Source organism: Mauremys reevesii, linkage group 10 (genome assembly GCF_016161935.1).
Source record: "Mauremys reevesii isolate NIE-2019 linkage group 10, ASM1616193v1, whole genome shotgun sequence".
Taxonomy (NCBI): domain Eukaryota; kingdom Metazoa; phylum Chordata; order Testudines; family Geoemydidae; genus Mauremys; species Mauremys reevesii.
In genome coordinates, this window is record NC_052632.1 from 6958426 (window position 1) to 6983591 (window position 25166).

The 25166-nt window shown below is 48.5% G+C and overlaps 2 protein-coding genes across 8 annotated transcripts in view; one reads left to right on the forward strand and one right to left on the reverse strand.

Annotated features, from left to right (window-relative positions):
* The first annotated feature begins 8236 nt into the window (after nt 1-8236).
* On the forward strand, nt 8237-20223 carry SLC51B (solute carrier family 51 subunit beta). The gene is made up of 7 exons (XM_039490146.1): nt 8237-8259; nt 8997-9105; nt 9834-9932; nt 11643-12017; nt 12642-12785; nt 15114-15204; nt 19459-20223. Exons 3-7 carry the CDS (start codon nt 9878-9880, stop codon nt 19679-19681), a joined length of 888 nt encoding a protein of 295 aa, XP_039346080.1. The 5' UTR covers nt 8237-8259; nt 8997-9105; nt 9834-9877; the 3' UTR covers nt 19682-20223.
* A 298-nt stretch (nt 20224-20521) lies between these two features.
* The window catches only part of RASL12 (RAS like family 12), a 28316-nt gene continuing 23671 nt past the window's right edge, over nt 20522-25166 (reverse strand). For 4 of the 7 annotated variants that reach the window (XM_039490144.1, XM_039490142.1, XM_039490141.1 and 1 more), the window contains exon 6: nt 21156-22637. In XM_039490144.1, the coding sequence (XP_039346078.1) occupies nt 22253-22637 (385 nt within the window). In that variant the 3' untranslated portion in view covers nt 21156-22252. Of the gene's footprint in view, nt 22638-25166 lie in introns of all 7 variants that reach the window. The other 3 variants (XM_039490140.1, XM_039490139.1, XM_039490145.1) reach the window with 2 other exon arrangements.

A 25166-nucleotide genomic window follows, 5' to 3' on the forward strand; every position in this document is an offset into this window, starting at 1 on the left:
TTGATATGGATTATTTACTAGTTAAATTACAGAATTGGTATAAGAAGCATACGCAGGAAAAATTATCTATAGATGGCACTGTCCATTGCAGAGGTCATGTAATCTTTAACTTTCTAGTTTCATATTTGGCTAGGGAATAGAGATGCTGTTCCCTTCCAGCTTTCATTCACCCAATTTTAGATTTCTGGAGGTGGCACTGCTCAACTAGTATATGGTCAGTGCCATATCAGTGACTCTAGCCCCATGGGTGAAGGCAGAGGGGGAACAGCGAGGCTACACTATATGGCACACGCCTGGTGGTGGGGTGTAGGGTATGTGGAGCTACGTGCCAGTGAAAAGCAGGATGTGGCGTGTAGCTGTGCATGCCATTGAAAGACTCTGGCAAGGGCAAGGCAGCAGGGAACACCTCAGACAGCAAGGAGACTTTCCCTACAGCGGGGCGAGGCTTTGGCAGCTCCCTGTTATAAAGAAAAGCTCCAGCAGCAGAGAGCTGCTAGAGCCTTTCCCTGCTGCAGGAGTCTCCCTGTGACAGGGAAAGATTCCAACAGGGGGTGGCAGCGGGACACTGCACTGCTAAAAATAGGAAGGTGGATGCAGGAGGCACTGCTTGGATCTGTAGAGAGCTGTGTAGTCCGGTATTCCTTCAGGTTCAGATGAGTCTTTACTCACATAAGCTGTGCCTCACCGTCTACACTGTTTATACTTTTGCTGGGGTGTGTGTGCATTGTATGTACTCTACACGCACCGTAAGGAGTATATAGTGTCAACATACCTCTAGTGTGATCGTCTCTGTTAAATAGGGAGTGCCATAACAGAGATCTTGCCATCTATGCTGGGAAAACCACTTGAACCATACTACAAATGGTACTTATGCCACCCACCCTGGGACTGCATAGTTCAGCTAGCTGTTTTATTATTACACACTGCACAATGTGCATGCACTGTAATTAAAGGCTTGACTGGATATAAATGTTTATTGCACAGTTAAAAGAACCATTTTTATTGTTATTCATATAAAAAGCTCAGGGATCTTGCTTTCACAATGGATTTGAACTCTGATTTTCTACATGGCACCAAAAAAAAAAAAAGTGCTGAGTTATTCTGTAACCAGGCATGTGAGGTCAAAGACACTGAAGGGATCAAAAAACTGTACTACAAACAGATAAGCAAAACTGAAATGCCAAGGCCAGAGTCTAGTTTCTTCCTAGAAATACCAAAGACAAATCTGGGGAGGAAATGGAGCACAAAGTCATGTCCTCTGTCATAGGTGGAGCCGAAGAGCTCAGGTAAGGGATACGAAGGTGGCAGTCAAAATCTCCGGGGCATAAGGGTTCATTGTAGCCTGCAGGAATCTTTTCCTTTATTTCAGACTGTGGATCAGACCTTCAGGGAGCCTCGGCCACGTACCCTTCCCCCCAGCTACACAACTTACTCCTGTGACCAGGAGAGGCAGCTTAGGTTTCTAGACCACTGAGTTCCCCTATGCAGGAGGAGTCCTCCGACAACTGAATAGTGCAGCTGCCCTAACACAGGACGTGAGCCAATCCATCACAGGGGAGCTATTACACCTGCTCCTGGCATCAATAGGAGCTGCAGATGATCAGTGCCTCTAATTATTAGGCCCCTAAATATGATTTTCCGCGTCTCACTTCCATAGGCATTCAGGTTTGGAAACGGAAGCTATAGTGCCAAACCCTGCATGGCTGGGCTTTAAGACCCCAGTTGGGGGCAATATCAGTCTGAAAACATAGATGATGATCAGCTTTAGGTTGGCTAGAGCTTGGTGCTGGCAGTTCCAAGCTTTCACTTGGTGACTGATCTGTGTGGGTCAAGATTTATCGTCCACCCCTTGATCGTCTGTTGAAGCCAACCAGTGAGGGGTACGCAAAACCATTCGGCCCTATGATGGTGGAAGGGTGCTCAGTCTGATGTACACAATACGTGTGATCATTTAAAGGGGAAAGAAAAGCCATGCAGACTCCCTGGGAATGGGTGATAATGCTGCGTCCGGTGCAACAGAGCCTTTATAAATCATGCAACTTGAAAGAAGGAAAAAACCACTATAGAAAGCCTGGGAGAGAGAATGTATGTTACAGCAAGTCCCCTGCCTCTTAGCCTTAAGCCTCTCTCCTCGGGCTAAGTGAGCCTTTATACCCCTAAAGAAATGGATTTTGAATGAAAAACTATAATCCCATTCCCTGCCAGACTGAAGCTGAATAGTAAATCCTATCTGTCTGGGGAGTCTGGGCATTGGCTGGATAAGGTTTTATAGGGGTGGGCAGAGAATCCTCTAAATTGCATATAGACGGGGAACTCAAAGATAAATTATTGCAGGACGCTGCTTCAACAGCAAAGAGGCTTCAATTCAAATTGGAAAATGCTGAAGACGGAGAGAATGTGGGACCTGTGACAACCATTCCCTGACCACAGGCTATTTATGATACCTGGCTGCTATGGTATCTGTTTTTTCCTTTTTGTGCACCGTTCAGTTGTGCACTCAGTTGCTAAGATCAGACAAGTGTAAAAAAGCTAATGGCTCCTGTGACATTAATCCCTATTTTCAACTATGGCTGACATTAAAACTAAGACGTTGGCATTATTATTACATTGCAAAGTTTTCCTGGTTAATCAGTTAGAGTGTACCTGCAAGGGACCCGCTCTGGCTACAGCCCTCACCCTTTCTCACCAGTAAACGGCAGAATGTCCTGCTGCACCTACAGAGCACATGGAACAAATAGTTATTATCCTGCTACCTTTTCCTCTGGGGACTATGCCTTACAGTTCTTCCGTGTACTGCTCTATTTAACCTGCACGCTGACCGTGTAACTTGGCATATTAGTGAGACGCAGAATGATCAGATCAAAAGGATTGAATTCAGCTTTGGAGTTGTGGGCTGCCCAGCACCACTAAAACAAGGCCTCTTACTTCTGTACCTAGAATCTCAGGGTTGGAAGGGACCTCAGGAGGTCATCTAGTCCAACCCCCTGCTCAGCCTCTTGTATTATTGTTAATAATTTAGCTCTCTCCCCTTTCTCCACCTGTATGGTGGGATAACACTATTTCCCTGCCTCCCGAGGGTGTTTTGGACTGTGGTTATTAACTCAGGCATGTTTGTAAAGGGCTTTGAGAGCCTCAGCAGGAAGATGCTATGGCAGTGTTGTTATCATCTACAAGTACTGGGCAACACCTGTAACATGTGTCTTTTATGACAGTGGCAGATTAACACACAGGTCCTGCGCCCAGGGGCCCTGATCAATCTGGGGGGTCCTGGAGAAAACTCATGATGCTGGGGCAGGATGATTTAGCTGCTGCGCCCTCTGCTCTGCTGGCCAGGCTTGGGGAAAGGCTTCTTGGAGGGGGCGGGGGGGGGGGATCAGCCTGTGGTTAGAGGGGCAGCAGCAGCCACTGCCTCTTCCTCTCCTGCTTGTTGTTTTTCTTCACTGCTGCCCATGGCTTCTTGCCACTGCTGGTGACGGGCTCCCCCTGCATCCTCCTGCACCTGGCCAGCTGGCCGGGGCTAGGCAAGATGGGGAGCACCACCTCCTGCTGCGTCTCCTTCCGCCCCAAGCGGTGCCGGAATGCCCACTCCCGGCCGGAGTCCTACCTTAACGTCATTAATAATAGAGTCATTTTGCCTCAGGCTAGGATGAGTTCTTTTAATTACGTTACTTTCTAGACTTGTGACTATTGCCTTTCAGACCTCCTTGCAGCCCCAGTAGAAAAACTGAACTGTAAAAGGACCAATAGGTGGAAAAACATGTGTAATGGGCAGGTTAAAAAAAATCAGGGGAGATGAAAGAACCATTTGTTGACCTGTGGACAACTGATTCTTGAAATACCAGTGTTGTCCAGATTAGTTGTGAACACCTTTGTGTGATGGTATGGGTAATATCTAGCCATATTAACCTTCTATGTGGAAAAATTGAGGCATAATGAACTGGGATATGATTTGCTTTATTATTAATGCAGTGTGTAAACACTGACTGGAGGCTTTGTATCAATGCATTTTGATACATTCTTGTTTTTAATGGGGTGAGGGGGGGGGATGTTCTTTGTGCCCAAGGCTCCAATACATCTTAATCCACCTCTGCTTGTATGGTTTCACATAACAAAGGCACAAAAACAATAGTCACTTTTTTTAAACCAGAGAACTATGTTTCAGTGTCTAGTTTTAGTCAGATCTCCTTTTTCATACTGACTATGCCAACAACTTGAGTAAATACATGGAACATTCTTAAAGTTCATCATGGGGGAAAAGTTCATTCACCCTGTGTTGTAAACGAAACCAACAGCAGAGGGTGGTGTTATTTTCTGTGACTTTGAAAAAGATACCTGTAGGTTTCTACTTTCCACATGATTACGAGCAGCAGAATGAATCACTGCTTCTGACTTACAGAGGTCAGAGCAAAGAAGATCAACTGCTGAAGTGAAGTACTCAGTAGTGCTCAGCATAGTGTCAAAGCTGCAGATGGCAAGATTTGCATAAGAAATGTAATTTCCCTTCTTCCGAGAACTACTGGCGTTCTGGTGAGTTAATTTTTAGGTATTTTTAAAGGAGATTTTCTTTCTTTTTTACTTTTTAAGTTAAAATTATGGGTATATTTGGAGATTTTTGTGGAAAGCCTACATGATATTCTTAAGAAAAGTGTGTGTATCCTTTTATTGATAAGAAAGGGACTTTGATGGGAAGAAGGATATACCCATATTCAAATGTTTAAGCTCCTATGTATAAAAAACAGAATAATACTGTGATTGAAAAATGTTGTGTAGATTTGCTCCTAGATTTCTAATTATTCAAAAGTTTAAAAAATGCCTCCCTGTTTTAATATTTTTTCCTTTAATAAGTTAAACAATTTTGCTCCCAAGGGCTAAAAACTTTGGTTGAACTGATTTCATAGTTTAACTTTCTCAAACACAAAAATATTGGCTTCTGTTTACAAGGTATTGCACTGTGTAAACAAATTTAGTACTAGAGTTGGGATGGGAGTCTTCAGATACAATATCTGGGATGACATGCAAGATTTAATGCAATTAATACACAACCATCACCATGAACTGAGACTAGCGGACCAGAGACAAGAGAATACAATTTTCTAAGGTGATTAATCCCAAAATGTGATGATTGTAATTGTATTGTAATATATTGTAGGATAAGGCAAGGAGACAGAAAGGACATAAATAATTTCTTATCAGACAGTCCATATAGATGGCCTTTCTGAAGGTTGGACTGAGCCTTTGTTGCCGGTCTCAACAAGATAAATCACAGATGGGGTTGGAGGACCTTGGCTGCAGACTTCAAGGCCTGCTGGCCAGCTGATCTGATTTGTCCCCCAACAGAGTTAAAAAAAAAAAAAAAAAATTGGCACTGCACTTTTACGAGCGCAGCATGTCTCCTGGTAAACGGCCTAAAACGTTAAAGCCCAATAAAAGCCAACGTGCAAAATAAAGAGGGTATATTTGGAGTATTCCAGGACAGATTTTGATTACACCATATGGTGTGTCCAACAGGGGTGGAAATATACTTTTGTGGGCCAGACCCTCAGCTCCTAATATCTAGAGCCTGGTCTCACAAACTTACTGGTGTAGTTGATTGGCTTGCCTGCATAGGTGCTGGAACTAGAGGTGCTGAAAGTGCTGCTGCTGCCCCTGGCTTGAAGCAGTTTCCATTATATGCAGGGTTTGTAATTTGGTTCAGTGGCTCTCAGCACCCGCATTGTGCAAATTGTTCCCCCTGGTTGCCTGCATGCATAAGGATTGCTATCATGAGTAAGGTTTTGCAGGACTGGGCATTGGGGTTGTATGAAATAGTCACTATTAAAGTGACAGTCTCACCAGTTGTTTCCACATTTCATTGCAATGTAATAAAAAAACCTGCAAAATTCCACAGCACCTGGTTTGGAGTGGAACCCTGAAATGTGAAGGTCCATGCCCATGAGCATCCCTGTTTTCTCTGAAAAGTACAAGGTGTGACTTTTGCATGTTTCAGTGTGAAAATCCAGGTCCTGAAAACAACAATATGAAATTCTGCAGGTGTAATGTCACCCAAAATAACCTGGGGGGAAAATGTTCACCAAACAGGATGAAATACTGACCCCACTGTGCACAGGCCTGAAATTAACAAAAGCTAGGAAAACCTGGAAACCCGCTTTCTCTTTCCTGAGCTCCCCAAATTGTACCAAAGTATTAAAGCCCCTGCTGCACAGTGGGTGGTGTCCTCAATCACAGACATCATGAGGTGAGTCCCTGATAGAACTGCAAACTTAACTCTGACTTGGTTAAGGTGCAGATCCGGAAAGCCTAGCCCAGCAATCTAAGGCCATATCTACACTACGAGTGAGGGGCATAATTCCCCTGTTTGTCTACATATATTCGCACCGGAGCTCATTAAGCTAATGCAAGTGTACAAAGCAGTGTAGCCACGGAGGCTTAGCTGTGTGAATACAAACCTGCCTGAACCCTGTGGCTATGTGCTCGGCCTGGCTAAGCGGTACCTTCACTCCACTACCATGGCTACACTGCTGTTTAGACGCACACTGGCTCAATGAGCGGTAGCACGAGGATGCGTAGCGAGTGAGGGCATTGCATCCCTAACTCGTCGTGCAGACGTAGCCTTAGTGACAGCAACTCTGGCTGTGGTGTGAGGCCTGGGACGCTGGGTCTGGAGAAATGGAGAAGAGGTCACCAGGGCTCTAGCAGGGATGTCACCAACAGCGCCAGTCGGGAATTTTTCGACTAAACGTTTCTTCATCAGCCGATGCTGATTAGTCAAACTGAAACTCTCATTGGAAATGCATTTGTTTCAGTGAAAGTTTCCTTCTGTCCAGGACAGAATTTCTGGTCAGACCGAGTGTGCCACCCCAATAATCAAGAGCCTGGCAGTTAGGACCAGGCAGAGCCAGGACCATGCAGAGCAGGGTCTCCCACATCCCATGTGCATGGCCTAACCAGCACCTGTGCACTTGTTAGTTGTGAAAAATTTCAGAACATTGCCGTGTCATCCTGCTGCAGAATGAAACCAAATTCCAGAACCCGGCCTTTGTTTGCAAAATGGAATTCTTGCGGCCCAGCCAGTGCAACCCATTAGGCGACCGAGGTGGTCGCCTAGGGCACTAGCATTTGGGGGGGCGGCATTTCGGGTCCTTCGGCAGCGACCACGGTGGCCGGATCTTCGGCTGCCCCGGTCATCGTCAGCATTTAGGCGGAGGGACCTGGGGCTGGGGGGCGCGGGAAGGGCCACCTGCAGCAAGTAAGGGGGGGCACAGCACACAGGGGAACCGCTCCCCGCCCCAGCTCACCTCTGCCCCGCCTCCTCCCCTGAGCACGCTGCCCCGCTCTGCATCTCTCCCTCCCTGGGTTGCGGCGCCAAACAGCTGATTGGCACCACAAGTCTGGGAGATGGGAGAAGTGGGGCGGTGACGGCGTGCTCGGGGAGGAGGCGGAGCAGAGATGAGCTGGGGCGGGAGCTGATGCAGGGGCGGCACTTCAGGGCAGAGGGGGGGAGCTGATGCGGGGGGGCACTTCAGGGCGGGGGGACGGAGAGCTGGCACAGGGCTTCGGGGGGGCGGGAAAGGGGCGCAAGGTGGAAGTTTTGCCTAGGGCGCGAAACATCCTTGCAGCCGCCCTGGGCCCAGCCCATCCTAGTGACCAGCCCCCTGCTTTTCGGTATCGAAACAAAAGAGCCAACAATTTTAAATGTGAAATACAGCACATCAGAATAACTGTGAAAGGGCAGCTTGAAAGTCCGTGGTTCAGGTTTGAAATGCAAAGCTCTCTGGAACCATGTGCTCAGTTCAGGCTTTCATATGCTGGCGGCAGATAAATGGAATTCAGTGTAGTTTGGTTTGTGGGTGAGAGATGAATGAGGCTTTAAATATAGAGCTCCTGTCAGAAACATGTAGATGTAAAAGATCCCCTCTCCCTTTCCATAATAGTAGGGGGTTTGTCCTAATGTCCTTTACCAAAATTTTCCCTTCTCCCACTCATATGCAAAACGCTGTTTAGTTGCTGCTCTCCACCCCAGAGGTGGCTGCCTTTCATTGGTGTTTTATGGGGGCAAATCCTCTGACATCATTCTCCTGAATTCAGTGCTGTCCATGGGAGTAGGATCTGAGCAAGGACTTTAGGATTTTGCCCATAGTTTATGAAGCATTTTGGGCTAAAAGATACTCTATAAGTGTCAAATATTATTTGAACATGCTTTTACACAGAAAACATCCCTTCACGATTTAAAACGTTCAGCGTTGGACTTCTCGGTGGGAGGTAACATTCAGATAAGCTGCTTCCTGTGGCACACCATAGTTTGCTTGTTCTTTCTATAGGCTTATAAACTATAGGTTCTGTCTGTAGGCTTATAAACTTAATGGAGAGTGAGGTAATACATCCTCCAGACAGGGGTTTTAGAGGTTTCATTCTCTAAAAGGCAGTGCTATAATCACATTTGCACATGTACTGCCCATAGCATGACTTTCTGTCATGAGGAAATGAGCCTGCATGCTTAGCTGGCCATAAAATATGAACTTTGAATTGTTAAGAAATTGTAATCCATGACCTACGGCCAGAAAAAAGCAATCGTTAGGTGAATAACCAGTAGGACAGATTTTTCATGTAATAGTCAGCAGGGTCCTTCTTAGCCTGCATTGAGCAGTGTAATGTGGTGTTGGGCAATTTACCGGGGGCAGCTCTGGGGTCAGAAGAAACAACTCGAGCTATTGCAAATTAAAGCAAGAGTATGGAATGGATGCAAAAATCTCGGTGGTTATAATAATTACTGAAATGTGAAGACTGAGTAGCTCAGGGACTAGTGATGGGACGAAGAGTCATTTACCTAGAAGTAAGTCACAGTTCAAATCTAGAGCAGTTTGGGAGTGAAAGTTTTTTTTACCATCTAGTGGCCTGAATAAATTGAGTCTCATGAGCTCAGTCCAGGTCTTAGCAGGTAAGTATCCCCCTCACACACAGTCATGTCCGTTTGTGGTAATTAGCCCCCTCATTGGCAGGCTCAACAAAGCTGCGAAGGATCAAATAGGCCACAGAGACTAAACGATCACCGGACACAATCCCTCCAGCCGGGACTGAGGCACGCTGGTGGTGGGACAAACAGGCTGAGTGAGTGTAGGAGCTGAAGACTTAAGGGGTGGGTGGTGGATGCTTGGCCTGCTGAGAGGAGTGAGAGGTGCCTGCTTCTAGGAGCTACTCAAGGAACAGGAGACACCTTCCCTTCAGCCTGGCACCAGGAGCTGCCTCCTCCCCCTTCTGATAGCTGAGCTCTCCACTCTCAAGGCTTGGTCACTTCTGCTTTCCTCTGACTGGCAGCAGATGCGCTCACAAGACATATAGCTGGTGCTGGAGGGCAGGGGAGCCAGTGAGGGAAGCAGCTGCCACCTGAGGAAGGAACAGAGGAAAGGAGCCTTGCTGGGAAAGGAGCTGGCTCCTGGCAGCAGGCCAAGGGCAGCTCAGGGGACGGCCACTCCTGGGTGGCTCTTGGAATCAGCTCTGCATCCCATCCTGTCAGCTCAGCCCGGTGTAATGAGACGAAAAGCAGCACAGAAGTCGAAGGTGGACATCAGAACATACGTCTGAATGGGCTGATCTTGGAATAGGCTGGATCTCCCATTGCTCATGTGTTTAAAATGAGACAGAAGAGAGCACAGATGCTGGACACTGGGAAATGGACATGCTGCCTAACATCTCTGATTCTTCTGAGCCTCTTACAGCAGCGACATTGTTTTGCATTGATAGAGGCAGTGCCCTCCAATACTATCAAACTACCACCATCCAGGTTCTCAGGGCATCAAGAAAGTATCCATAACCTCTTGACTTTTTTACTTTCCCAGGTTTCCAAGTACCATACTTCAAAGAAGCCCTCTCCATTTTCAGAATGGTACCAACAACTATGAAGTCACTCTGGATAATCCTCTTTCTACTGATGCAAGGTAGAGTCTTTGCTCGGTGAAAGGGAAGCGTGAGCAGCAGCCCCCAAACACCAAGACAGCTCCTTGTCTGGGACTCTTACCTACGTCAGGCTGAGCAGGTGGCACTGGCGATCAGGGTTACAAAATGAATCACTCTGGGGCGTAGTGTTTAGGGGTCCTACTTAGATGCACCCTTGCGTGCCCACATCTGCATACCCAGTGGCCACATTTGGCTTGAAAACAGGTGTTTGCGCCTGGAGTGGTTGTTTCAATGCCTATCTGGCCATTGGCAAACACAGGTACCTGTCTGAGTGTGCGCATGCACGCACGGCACCCACATGTGTAAATATAAGTGTGCTCTTGCAGTCATGTGTTTACACAAGTGGGGCTCTTGCTCCTTGATCACTTGGCTGTCTACGTGCTGAGCCATGGGCCAGTTCTCCTCTAATCCGTATTGGCGTAAATCTGGAGTAACCTCAGCGACAGTTACTTCCAAATTCTGCCCTCACTTAGGCTGTTGCAATCCCATTGACGTCAGGGTCATTACCCGAGTGTCACCGTGGGCACAGTGTGACCCAAAGTCATTCACTACAGCGGGGGATTTTCTCAAACTGCCCGTAGCAGAGATGTGCTAGGACTGAGTAGAGGTTTGGACTCACCCCTGCAGCGCCTCCTCCTGGTCTCTGTCAGGAATTAGCTCATTCCAGCTCCGGAGCGCTCTCTGCAGGCCGGTGATCCACCTGTCCTCTGGCCCCCGTGTCCCTCCCTGGACCCCGGTGCCCCTTTAACTGGGGTGCTGCCCCTGGCAGTACCCCACTGATCTGGGTCTCCCCTCCCTGGGGAACCCACTATCCCCCACTTTGCCTCAGCTTTGGCTACTGCCCAGTCTCCATCCAGCCCCTGTTCACTGCAGTATCAGCCACTCATCATAGGCGGAGGGGTCTGGGCTGGCTGCCTTTACCCACCCTCAGGCTGCCCCTCTGCGAGCCCAATATCTAGGTGGGCCTAGAACTAGGCCCTGCAGCCTGGGGAGTTGCTGGCCTAGGGCTTCCCAGCTCCTAAGGCCTTTCCCCAGCCCTGCCTCTCTCTAGGTCCCCTGGGTGAGTTCCCCAGCAGCCAGGCCTGTCTCCCTCTCCCATCAGAGAGCAACTGGTGCTTCTGGCTTCCCTGGCCTTCTTATAAGGCCCAGTTACTTAGTTTGGGGCGTGGCCCCAGCTGCAGCCACTTCCCCCAATCAGCCAGGGTTTTACCTTGCCCAGCCCCAGCCCTCTGCAGGGCTTTTCCAACCCCTTCCGGGCTGGAGCGGGGGGGTCACCCCGCTCCAGACTGAAATACCCACAATGGGCTAGTGACACAAGAAAAGGCCTAGTAACTGCACTTGATATTCCCCGCAATCCCGAGAGAGCCAGATCGCAGATGTAGCTGAGCAGCTGGTTTGTAGGCTGGGATGTTAATGGGGCCATGGATCTCCTCTTCCCCGAGCAGTGGATTTCCTTCTGCTCTGAGACATTAAGGCTCCTTGAAACAACAGGCTCATATCCCAGGAGAGTTGACTCTGTCCTTCCAAGACAGGGAAACTGAGCTCCATGCAATTCACTGCTTGTGTGGCTTTTGCAGGAGTCCTGTCTACTCCCCGCAGACATTAAAGATTGCTTGACCTGATTGCTGTCTGTACCATGCTTTGTAGATAACTGTCCCATCCGTACAGCTCAAGCTCTGGTTTCTTTGCAGGCACACGGGGTTTTCTCATTCAAAACGCTCAAGTCAAGCTGTGTTTACAAGCCAGCACGACAGATGAGAACTTGCTTTTAGAGGACTGTAATCCCACTTCCAAGTTCCAACACTGGTCTTGGCAAGACAATTCCTTGATCAATCAAGGCACCAGGAAATGTCTGTCTACAGATGGAGCCAACAGCGTGCGGTCAAGTCCCTGTGAAAGTGCAGCACATGCAAACTGGGAGTGTGTTAATTTCACGCTGCACTCAGTGGGCAGCACCCATATGTACCTGACTGCAGATAAGAATAAAGCTGCTCTGGCGAACACAAAAAGCCCAAGTTCCCGATGGCGAGTCAGTAGGGGGCAGAGCGTCTGTGATCAGAAGCCAGGTAAGCATCAGACACCAAAAAGAAAAGACACTCACTAAACACATGCAACGCTTGCTAACAATATGCAGTGAGGTTGCTGTGTTCTTGCCATCCTGCGTATCGCACACAAACGGGATCCGCAGTATCAGCCAATCAGCTGAAAAATATCAACGCTGTTCATTCAACAGCCATCTCCCGCAGATAGGTATTGATGCTATAGGTCCCGTAAGGTGGAAAGTCAACTTTGGATTTCTGAGTCCCTTTAGGTAAAACCTGAGTATAAAAGAACTAGATCTGGTCTCACTGAACTCAAAGGTAAGAGTGCCACTGACTTCCTGATTTAAGTAAGAAAACCTGACTAATAACAAAGATCCATATGGAGCAATCACGAATATTTCTCGCAGATTCCTGTTCCTGGGATACCCTGAGCCACATCTGTAGCTCTAGACTCTGTTTGCAAGCTCACTTTTGCGCATGCAACTGGCTGTGCCCACAACCCCCCAGTTTGCATACTTGACTTGCAACTGCACGAGCGTACATGAGAAACAAGAGAAATTCAGCCCTGTGAGTCAACAGTGAGGCTCTTCCATCTTGTGCATTTGCAACAGAAACAGACGTCCCGTCCATCTTTCTGTTTTTCCACAGCAAAGGCAGAGGGCGGTAGATATTTCGCTATGCCTCTTACCAGCACACAAATGCATGACGAGGTAGAAGGCAATCCCGCTCCTGGAATGCCTATGTCTCAAGAACAACTACAGGAGATGGTGTGGTTTTTCCGGACTGGAGATTGTAAGTACCATAAATAAATATGGTAGATGGTCGGGGCTGCAGGGGAAACAAACGTCTGGTTGTGAACCTTGTTGGCTAGCGGCAGATAGCGAGGGGGAGTTACTCCAACCAGAGAGGATGGCCAGAAATGGTTTTCCCGTCCTGGGAGTTTTTGAGTTTCCAAAAAAAATTTTTTTCCTTGGGTGATTTTTTAAAACTGGCTCTTTCCCATGAACAATTTCAGTGTTGATAAATCAGCCTTTTCCCAAAACACGTTTCATCAGAAAATTCCCAACTAGCTCTTTCCAGAGGTTGCTGCCTATGTTACAAACCTAGGTCCTTCCCTGGCTCTGGCAGGGCCTCTAGAATAGGCCTGCACAACTCGTAAAGCGGCGAGGGCCATATTACTCCAAAGAAAACAGCTGAGGGCCGAACTCCTCCGGCCCCACTGAACACCCCAGCACAGCCCCTGAAATACTCCTCCCACAGCACTGCCCACCCCACGGAAACAAACCCTCCTTCCCCAGCATTGCCCCGCTGAATCAGCAGTATTGAACCTTGGTAATATGTTCTACCAGGCCCCTAAGGTAGTATAATTAAGGTAAAAGAAAAGCGTCTTTTTTGCTAGAAGTAGAATAAGATCTCCCCCCACCACCACTTTGTAATCAGTTGCCCTGTTGAATGAATGAGGTGTGACTGAGGAAGGTGTGGAAGGCAGCACCTCCAGACAGCTGCAACCCTTGGAGAGGGGATGGGAGCCAGACCAGATCAGCAGAACAGATCAGCCACCAACTCGCAGCTCACCTACTCACCCCCTGCCACTGTCCGCCCACTCGCCTCCTCAGCCCCCACCACTGCCAGCCTGCCTCTTCAGCCCCCCTCCCTCACCCGCCGGTTGCCTACTCACCCCCGCGGGTGCACAGTGAGCCCGTGCAGGCCGCATGTTGTGCAGGCCTGCTCTAGAATCAAGAGGCAAATACAAGTGGGATGGGGGACATCTTATTACCGAGATCTCCCTCGCAAATTTCTACATCTCACTTGGAAATGGGTCCAGTGTGCTGGGCGACCTTTCTGCCCAGTGGGTCTTCCAGCCATTGAAGCAAAGGTCTGTGATCATGGGCTGCTTCAGCAGAACAGGAGGCACGGATCCATGTGGGTGGACCTGAGGACGTACGGTCAATCCCACACCCGCTGAGGTCATGAGCAAAGCTCCCCTTGACTTCTGTGGTGCAGGATCAGAGTCCTAGCGCCCAGCGGAAAAAGCCAGGCTATCCTGGGCTGCAGCTGGCTCCGGAGACTGGTACAGAAACATTGGTATTAAATCCAAACAAGAGTGTGCAGAAGAGCTCGACATGCCATGGAGTTTGATCATTAAATATTAGCTTTTAATAGGCCAAACCCCAAAGTCAATGGAGTTTTGCCTGAGTAAGGAATTCAGGTCTGGACTGCTTGTGATTACTTGCTGATAACAGACCAGGACAAATAACCTCCACTCGCTGCTTCAGCCCTAAACTCCCTCCTTCTGTTTGGGTAAAAGCCCACTCACCCATTTCGAGGTTTAATTCTGCCAGGTCCTTTACACTCCTGACAAGCAGCTGCCTTTGGGGGTGCTCCTGAGTTGGGGCACACAGCCTAGGCGATGCGTCCTCAGGAGCAGGCCACGTAAGGGCACTTTAGAGGTCCTGCAAGGTCACGGGCTACCCTGCGAACTGTCCTGCCTTTCACAACACTTGTGAAATCAATAGGGGCAGAGGTGGCAGCGAGCCGTCGCTTTCTCAGCTCGTTGGCTGGCTGGTTCTTGCTCACAGGCTCCGGGTCTAACTGATCCTCATAGGTGGAGTTGGGAAGGAATGTTCCCTCAGGTCAGATTGGCAGCGACCTTGGGGGGGTGGGGGGGTTCCACCTTCCTCTGCAGCCTGTGGGTGCCAGTCGTGTGCCCCGATTACCTGTGTATAGCTCATTAACCATTTCCCTGCCATTGCAGGGGCCTGGGGCAGTGGAGCATTCTCCTGTTCTTTCCCCAAGACACCCACCAGTCCAGCCTTCTGTGGGCTGTGTCCTTTGGTCTCGTTTCAGTGGTTGGGTCAGTGTGCGGGTGCAGGGTGGGGCTGGAGGCCTGGGACCTACAGGAGGTCAGACTGGGTGATCTGGTGGGCCTTTCTGGCCTCCAACTCTTTGAAGGGAGCTCAGCACAGGCCCCTTTGCACTCCCCTAATCCTGCAGCTGGTTTGCACCAAACTCATCCACCCCGCACAACCTGGAGCACCCCCGACAGAACGTGGCTGTAACAGCCTTGTCAGAATGGCTCTGCACACGCTGACTTCACTTGTCAATGCTTCTCCCCACCAGCATCCACGTGGAATTACTCCATTCTAGTCCTGTCCTTGGTGGTTCTGTTTCTGGGCTTCCTCCTTCTGGGAATAAATATCATGGCAAACAGGTAAGACACGCAGAACTTTAGGGGTACAGGGCGGCTGTAAAACCCACTGCTGGGGCACGGGGGAGAACAAGGCCACAGAGACAGTGGGGCAGCGCCTGCAGGAGGGACAGCTGCTAAACCCTGTACAGCGTGCCCCATGGATGTGCTCCTGAGTGGGACAAGGCTCTAATCCGCTCAGTGCTTGTCCTTAGAGGCAGCCAGAGTAGGGATACTGGCTTCACCCTCCTCAGGTGCACAGGATCTCTGCATGTGTAATGCCGACAGACCCCAGTCGTCGACGGGTGGGATCGAACCTGTGGCCTCTGGAGCTTAAAGCATGAGCCTCTCCCACATGAGCTAAAAGCCAGCTGGCTGGTGGCTAAGGCTGTCGAGCAGACTCAGAGAGAGTTAAATAAGTGGTCTCGGTGCCACTAAATGGGACAAAACACCCCACCCAGAAGGTGTGTGGGTGACGACACAAGCTCCCCCCGACACCCACCCATCACCAGCCAGGACACGGCCTGTGGGATTTTGGCTGAGGAACATGCTATTCTAAATGGGATCTTTATGATGATTGGTTTTAAGTAGAGGTGATCCAGGAAATCATTCCAGTGGGTGTCCACACAAAGACGGGGCCATTTTCAAACCGATTCCAGTTCTTACTTACCCACTAGGTTGCTAATTTGAATGCACTGCACGTCTGTAGAGCCTGAAAGCTGTTGCCATCTGATGGCTGCTGAGTGGCCAGCAGATAAATTATGATTGTGTGCCAGGCACAAAAAAAAATCACTTGCACATTTGAAATATTAGATTAATAAGAATTAACACTTCACATTTCCATCATGCTTTTCACCTGTTTCCTGATGTACCATGCGAAAGCAGGCAATTGTTATCCCTGTTTTATGGATGAAGTAAGTGATGCCTAGAGAGGTTTAGCATCTTAATGCCTCATTCCCACAGTGGAAGAAATCCCAGATCTGTGCTCATTCCTTTAGCCTGTCTTTGCCTCGGTTTCCCCATACATAAACTGGAGATAATAGCATGTCTCTACCTCACAGAGCTACTAGGCAGAAAGATCCATTTAAAAAAAAGATTGTGAGGAGCTCAGATAATCCAAAAACGGTGGCTGAATAGGTACCTAAAATAGATAAAGCTGCCCCTTTGCCTCACCTATTCAAAATAAACTTTCACACCGTTTGGTTTCTAGAGCAACAGTATGAGTGAATCATTGTCAGATACAAGCATCAGAGAATGTGTCAACCCTCATAAGCTAGGTTCTGCTGGAATAACAAGTATTACACCACTCGGCTGGCCTAAAACTCATTGGGCAGGTACCACAGAGCTGAGAATGAGTCTTCTCCTAAAGTAACAATCTTTGCCCCTCACTCAGGCTATAAGAAGAAGAGTTTTCTCTTCCTCTAAAAGAAAAAAGCAGCAGCAGCAAAGCGTTAGGCATTTGATTTAGGCCAGGGGTGGCCAAACTTACTGACCCTCCGAGCTGCCTACGACAGTCTTCAGACGTTCAGGAGCCCTGGCGCGCCTGCTGGGCTTCAGCACCACAAGAGGCGCCTACTGGGGCTCAGGGCTTCAGCCCTGCAGGGAAGGGAGTCTCGGGACTTCAGCCGGGCAGAGAGGGGAGTCCTGGGACTTCAGCCCCGTTCCTGCTGAAGCCCGGCAGGCACGCCCCATGGGCATGAAGCCCTGAGAACCCCTGTCCCCGTTGGGCAGAAGGCAGAGGTGACGTGTGTGTGTGTGTGTAGGGGGGTCATATGCCCCCTCCCCCCAATTTTTGCCAGAGTTTGCTGGCCCCGCTCGGTCACATGGTGCTGCCAGGCCCTCTCCCTGCACAGCGGCTGGAGCTGGCAAGCTGGGAGCTGCAGCCGGGGGGAGAGGCGGTGGCAAACAGCTGGGGGCTGCAGGGAGAGCCGCTGCTGCCTTTCCCCGCAGAGCTAACGCCTGGGAGCTGTAGGGAGGGGCCGCTGAGGGTAAGGGGGGCATGCCCTGGGGGGGGCACATGACTCAAGCTGTTGGGGGGGCAAAGCTTTACGTTGTGGCCCCCTACTCTCAGCAGGCACCAGTTGTCCCTGGCAGAAGCCCCAAGCTCCCCCCCATCCCAGTCTGGTCGACGGAGAAGGGACGGGCAGGGGGGCTCTGCGAGCTGCACTTGAACTGTAGAAGAGCTGCATGCGGCTCGCGAGCCAGGGTTTGGCCACCCCTGATGTAGACGATTTGGTGCACGATGTTTTCTCGTTGGATTCTCTGTAGTGATATAAACGGCAGCTGTGGGCAGGGGCGGCAGGTTATGTGGGCTCAAGGTGCTCCAGCACCAGGAATAGTCAAGGCTGAGGGCTCTGCTCCACCAATATTTGGAGCTGGGTTTCTCCCCTGCCCCGCCTCGGAGCTTCCCTGCCTGAAAGAAAACAGCCAGTGCCTCTCTCCCTTGTTTGTGCTGCTTCTGCCTAAGGCTGTAGAGATCAGCGGCCGGCAGCCTCTTGGTGCACCGGGGGAGGGGAAGAGGGAGAGAGGAGGGGGAAGGAGGCACACACGTGCTCGGGAGCTCTCTCCCCCGCCCCCCGGCACTCACGGGAAGCAGCAGGGGAGGCCACACGTGATGGCAACCCCCCACCCCGGTACCCACCATAGGGGAGGCGAGTGGGCTGTCTGGACCTGAGAGAGTCCCTAGGAGCATGTGCAGTGACTGTGGTGCAGAGTGAGTGTGCTGCCGGGAGGGGGGAGAGGAGGGGTCCCTCCCCTGGAGCTTGCTGCTGCAGTGGTGGTGATGGGGAGTCCTCTCTGGCCCTAGCCCTGGGGCAGCCTCTCTGCATCCCAAGTTCCTTATCCCCAGCCTTGCCCCACCCCAGAGCCTGCACCCCCAGCACCCCAACCCTGAGCACCCTGCTGCACTGTGAACCCCTCATCCCCAGCCCCACCCCAGAGCCCTCACCTGAGGGGAAAAACGTGCAACTTAAATTTGGTGGTCAGTTTGGAGTATCATTGTGTTTAGCACAATACTTGATTTTACACCCTGTAAAGTATACAGGTGTTACGAAGTGGGAATGTTCTTAATGTTTTCTCTGAATACTGTGTGGGTGCCTGAGTTTCCCCTATGCATTTCTCAAGGATCTAGATGGTGGGATAAGGGGGTGTGATTGTTGTAGAGCCCTAGAGTGCCAGTGTGATGCCGTCTGCACAGAGAATGGCCGAAACCCTGTCTCTGGGCAACTGGTGGCCTGGGCCACTCTCCTGCAAGGTGCCAACTGAAGGTGTTGGAGAACAAAGAGATCAGGTGGCCTCCTAATGCCTGGAAAAGAGACAAAGTCCAGAGGAGGGAGTGTCAGTGCCTGTGCGGACTTCCGGGAAGCGCACGGTGTGGAAGGGGATGCTTTGGAACAACTCCATACAAAGCCAGTCAGGACTCTGGGGGAGCCTCCTCTCTCTGAGCAGACTGTCTCCAGGGCAAGAAGCTGACACCTTCTTGGGTCTGACCTCGGAGCATTCAGCAAGCCCCTCCACACCGGGCGCTTTCTGCAGCGAGTCTGCCCAGGCAGGTCCTGGGGCAGCCAGAGGTCCCTGCACCCCAACTCCGCAGTCAGATGTGACTCTCAGCCAGCCGGTAAAACAGAAGGTTTATTAGACAACAGGATCACAGTCTAAAACAGAGCTTGTAGGTACAGAAAACAGAACCCCTCTGTCAGGTCCATCTTGGAGGGTGGGGAGCCTAGACCCAAGTTCTGGGCCTCTCCCCATTTCCCCAGCCAGCTCCAAACTGACACTCCCTCCTCTGGCCTTTGTCTCTCTTCTGGACAAGGAGGCCACCTGATCTTTGTCCCCAACACCTTCAGTTGGCATCTTGCAGGGGAAACTGAGGCACCCACACAGTATTCAGAGAAAACATTAAGAACATTCCCACTTTGTCACAACAGGTGCAATAAACTATAATACCGTATATTGAAGCAGGCAAGTGCTGCTTTTAATTGACCCTTGTAATCTTGTGGTGCCAAAGCATTGTAGCTTCATTTTATATCAGCTTACAGGGCGGGAGCGGGGAGGAATGGGCACCACCAAAAATTATACAAACCTGCTGCCTATGGCTGTGGGTACTAAATCACTTCACTCCACTTACACGCCTGGATGCTTCTGGGGTTTCTATACATCAGCAGCTAATGTATGTCCCGTGCCGAGCAGCGCATACACCGGTTTCACACCTGCTGCACGAACGCCTGCTCTGGGCCTGCGGTTTCACTTCTTGCTGCTTTTTGTATCCTTCCCCATTAGAACTAGAAAGATTACCCTCATGTATGAACAAGCTGCCGAAACTGCCAAACCAGCTGAGCCGGAAGCCAAGCCACCCTTTGTGGATTTGAAGGAAGATAATAACTTGAATCCTTTAACACAAGATTTGCTGCCGAAAGGACAAAGACCAGGGGAGGTTTTGGTTCAGTGGAAGGATGGCAACGTGACAGCCCTGTATGCAGACAAGCCAGAGGAGGACATGTAACGGCGAGCGCAATCTGAGCCTAGACCCCAGACAAATATTTCAGCAAGTGTCATGTATCTAAATTCATGCTGCCTGGAGCTTGGGAAGTTAAGCACAGTTTATCAAGGGGAATAAAAAGAAATGGCAGAGGAGATTCCTCAGCATGAGCCGCTCTTGACTCAGATAATCTGGTCTGGTCCCACCTGCTTTGATGCCAATATGGCCTGATCCTTACCTGCTGCTGTCATTTGGTTCCAAGGCTACTCTTACATGCCAGCTTTGCCCACCCTCTCTCAGCTGTCACTTGCTTCCACTGCAAAACAATTATATGAGCCAAACCAGGCAAGGAAGGGGGGAGGATTTTACTGCGGTCAGCCGGGGAACGCGTGCTTTTAAAAAAAACTCTGTGCAGGTTCATCGAGAAAACGCTGAAGCTAAGCAGATGTGCTGACGCTTCGTCAAAAGTTGCCTTTATTAAAATATTTTCCAAAGTAGTTGATTGAAATTGCGTAATTATAGATACATGACTTTACTCTGCAGAGAAGTGCAACTCCATACAGAAGCAGAGCAGTTACTGTCCCCAAATCAGGTACAAAAAGGAAAATAAAGTACACAACCTTTCTTAAGGAAAATGGCCTGTTCATTGTGAATTTTGTCCTTGGTTGAGTGTTGTTTAGCATTCTCCACAGAGAGCATGGAATGGAGACACCCACAAATAATTTAAGAAAAATGGAAAATATATCAATCTTATACACAAACGATTTTGTTTAAATCCACCCAGTAAAGGAGTATTCCATTGGCAAAGTCTTTGAAAAGGAACACTGCATTGTAAAAAAGCATTACAAAATATATTTTTGGTACAAGTTCTTTCAGTGCAGAGGCATTGTTTTTATATACTGTACCTGGAAGTGTTTATTCTGCTGCAATTATATTTGCAATGTTTTTTCATTTCATTTAAAAACCTCACCTTGCTTATTGCTTTTAACAGCAAATGCAAACACTGCTGATTTGAAGCCATACCAGCTGCAGTGTGCGAACATTCCACTAGGGGGGGCTCTGTGGTCATTAAATGAAATGTATTGACCTTGGAGCACGTTGTGTCAACATTTTGCTAGCTTTCGCTGAACACAATACTAGCAATAAGGACTTCCATCTGCACACACGCTGTAGCAAGTTACCTGAAATGGGATGTGTAGATCACTAAACAATGGACCTCTTCCTGCTCCCATGGAAGTGAAGGGGAGTTTTTCCATTGATTTCAATGGGAGTCACATAGGATACAAACCCTGGATTTGCAGACCAATCCAGTTAGGGCTGTAAATACGTATCAGTCATTTTAGGGGACAGAACCTTAGAAGAACACTGACATTTTAACAAACACTGGAAATCTAGGAAATTTTCAGTTACAAAAACCCTACAAAAACCAAAACCCCTAATGTTGGAACGTATGGAAATTCAGAGTCAAGATACCCCAAACAATCTTATCTCTGACTACCTTCTATCCAGATTCATCAGACATTATGCGTTCACACTGCAGATCTTCAGCACTGACAACAGGAGCCAAATACTACAGCTTGTCCGGAGTACCTCAATTCCACGTCGTGGTAACTTTCGAGGGTGCAAAGAGAGAGAGGCCCCTGGGATGTGAGAGACCTGGGTTCATGGCCCTGGCCTGCCGGAGTCAAAGTGATCTGGGAGGAAAACTCTGCTGTGAATCAGCCAGAAGCAGGAACTTTAACCCAGGCCGCCTTCATCCCAGGACAGTTTACTGACAACTAATCTGCTCTCCCGCAGGCCAGCTGAATGCGTGAGCCACTCAGCTGCTTTCTCTCTCTCTGTCTAAAAACTTCCTGACAAAAGTTTTGTGAAAACCAATACGTCTCCATAAACTATCCTGGCTCTGATGAAGTCATATATTCCAACCACCAAATATTCCCACTACAGGGTACCAAACTGAGCATTGCATTTGTGCCCTCTCCATGATCACTGCATTTAGATACTCTGGACTCAGTTATTACATGGACCACATCTCTTGTCTAATCAGCTAGTGTGCATTTATGGGAGCTGATTTTTCAAGAAGTGGTGATACACATGAACAAGCAGAGGATCTGGCCTCTTGGGAGAACAATGTAAAGTTTATTTACCCTACGCACAGGGCGAGGCCATTCAGCCTCTCATCCTGCTGACATGACGAATATAACATAGGCTTCATCTCTCCCTCTCTCTGTCCTGCTTCTGTTATAACAAATAGCTCTACAAACACCCAGTGCAAATGCTAGGACTAATGTGCAAATATCATGTCAATACTGAGCTACAGGGATTGGACAAATAGGCAGTGATTTAGAAGGAAGTTATGACAAAGTTTCAGACTCTTCTGCACTCAATCCCGGGCCTGTTCGCTGCATCCCTACCAAAGTGCTTTGCTGTAGTTCTAAGGCCAAGTGCATTGTCAGTAAATCACGGAAGATGGTCTGTAAGCCATTGCTGCCATGGAGATTGTCAAATATGCCACTGCAGAAGTTGGAGAAGGTTCCTTGGGATGCCAGGAAATCCAGTGGCTGCTCCTTTCCCATCCCTTGGAGGGGCCAAGGCTTAAAATATTTTAAAGCCCTTCAGTAAGGTCAACGTGGGAGCTTTCCTCTTGCTTTGAGCCCGTGACGATTTCACCGTGACCAGCTTGGCTTGTGCCACGGAGGGAATCTCTTTGTAGTTGACCGTGGAGAGAGTGTTGAGTGTGCAGCTAGCCAGGCCGTGCTTGGAGGCCATGGCAGTCGGGGCAGCAAGGTGTAGGAAGGGCCTCTCCTCTGTGATGAACAGCGGTCGGACCGGCAGGTTCCGCTCCATCTCCCTCCTCACTTCCCGCGCAGCTTCATGGAACACATGCTGCACAGCCTCGAACTCCAGGCAGGCAGAGACCTCGTAAAACAAGCACCCGTGCTTGGCAGCTAGAGACACCCCTTCGGCTTTGGTGACCTGTCTGACAAAGGAGAACAGGAAGGGGTGTGTGAGCCAAGCAGAGACCATTAACCATGACAGGTGATGTGCAGGTTGAACCCACTGCTCCGGGCCTGAGATCATTTCTCCCTCTAGTGGCCAGCCCTAGCCACTGCAACAGCCTAATACAAAGTGGCAGCTGGTAGAGAAGACATGAGCATGAGATAAAGGAATTTATGCTGTAGAGCCTGATCCATTTAAGTCAATGAAAAAACTCCCATTGACTTCATTAGGTCTTGGCTTGCTTCACACTAACTACCCTCTTGCCTGGATATGCGCAGCCACAATTTATTACACTGGTACCCTTCTAAAAGGAGGGTTCAGACCCCAATTCAGCAAAAACTTAACATTAAACATGTGAGTAGTCTTATTAAAGTCAATGGGTTTAAGCCAGTTGGACTATTCCTATGCTTAGTTAGGCATGTACTGACTTAGGGCCTTGGATGCCACAAAGCTAGGAAGTATGGTAAGAGACTACCCTGGCTTAACCAGGAACCCTTCAATGATCTGAAACTCAAAAGAGTCCTACAAAAAAATGGAAACTAGGTCAAATTACAAAGGATAAATATAAACAAATAACACAAGTATGTAGGGACAAAATTAGAAAGGCCAAGACACAAAACGAGATCAAACTAGCTAGAGACATAAAAGGTAACAAGAAAACATTCTACAAATACATTAGACGTAAGAGGAAAACCAAGGACAGGGTAGATTTGTTATTTAATGAGGGGAAGAAAACAGTAACAGGAAATGGCAGAAATGCTAAATGACTCTTTTGTTTCAGTTTTCACCAAAAAGGTTAGGAGCGATTGGACGACTAACATAGTGAATGCCGCTGAAAATGAGGTAGGATCAGAGGCTAAAATAGGAAAAGAACAAGTTAAAAATGACTTAGACAAGTTAGATGTCTTAAAGCCACCAGGGCCTGATTAAATACATCCTAGAATGCTCAAGGAGCTGACAGAGGAGATATCTCAGCCATTAGCGATTATCTTTGAAAAGTCATGGAAGACGGGAGAGATTCCAGAAGACTGGAAAAGGGCAAATCTAGTGTCAATCTATAAAAAGGGAAACAGGACAAGCTGGAGAATTACAAACCAGTCATCTTAACTTCAGCGCCCAGAAAGATAATGGAGTAAATAATTAAGCAATCAATTTGCAAGCACCTAGAAGACAATAAGGTAATAAGTAACAGCATGGATTTGTCAAGAACAAATCATGTCAAACCAGCCTAATAGCTTTCTTTGACAGGGTAACAAGCTTCTGGATATGGGGAAGCGGTAGCTGTGGTATATCTTGACTTTAGTAAGGCTTTTGATACAGTCTCACATGACCTCCTCATAAACAAACTAGGGAAATACAACCTAGATGGAGCTACTACAAGGTGGGTGCATAACTGGTTGGAAAACTGTTCCCCCAGAGTAGTTATCAATGGTTCACAGTCAAGCTGGAAGGGCACATTGAGTGGGGTTCTGCAGGGATCAGTTCTGGGTCTGGTTCTCTTCAATATCTTCATGAATGATTTAGATAATTGCATACAGCGTACACTTATAAGGTTTGTGGATGATACTAAGCTGGGAAGGGTTGCAAGTGCTTAGGAGGATAGGATTAAAATTCAAAATGATCTGGACAAACTCGATAAATGATTTGAAGTAAACAGGATGAAATTCACTAAGGGCAAATGCAAAGTACTCCACTTAGGCAGGAACAATCAGTTGCACACATACAAAATGGGAAATGACTGCCTAGGAAGGAGCACTGCAGAAACAGATCTGGGGGTCATAGTGGATCACAAGCTAAATATGAGTGAACAGTGTAACACTGTTACAAAAAAAGCAAAGATTATTCTGTATTAGCAGGAATATTGTAAGCAAGACACAAGAAGTAATTCTTCCGCTCTATTCCCTGCTGATTAGGCCTCAACTGGAGTATTCTGTCCAGTTTTGGGCCCCACATTTCAGGAAAGATGTGGACAAATTGGAGAAAGTCCAGAGAAAAGCAACAAAAATGATTAAAGGTCTAGAAAATATGACCTGTGAGGGAAGACTGAAAAAAAATGTGTTTGTTTAGACTGGAGAAGAGAAGACTGAGGGGGGACATGATAACAGTTTTCAGTACCTAAAAGGTTTACAAGGAGTAGGGGAAAAATTGCTCTCCTTAAGCTCTGAAGATAGGACAAGAAGCAATGGGCTTCACTTGCAGCAAGGGTGGTTTAGGTTGGACATTAGGGAAAACTTCCTAACTGTCAGGGTGGTTAAGCACCGGAATAAATTGCCTAGGGAGGTTGTGGAATCTCCATCATTGGAGATTTTTCAGAGCAGGTTGAACAAACACCTGTCAGGGATGGGTCTAGATAATACTTAGTCCTGCCATGAGGGCAGGGGACTGGACTAGATGACCTCTTGAGGTCCCTTCCAGTCCTATGATTCTATGATTAAAGTGTCATGAAATTACTCATTAGGAACTCACTATGAACCCAATCCAAAACCCACCAAAGTGAAGGGCAAAGCTT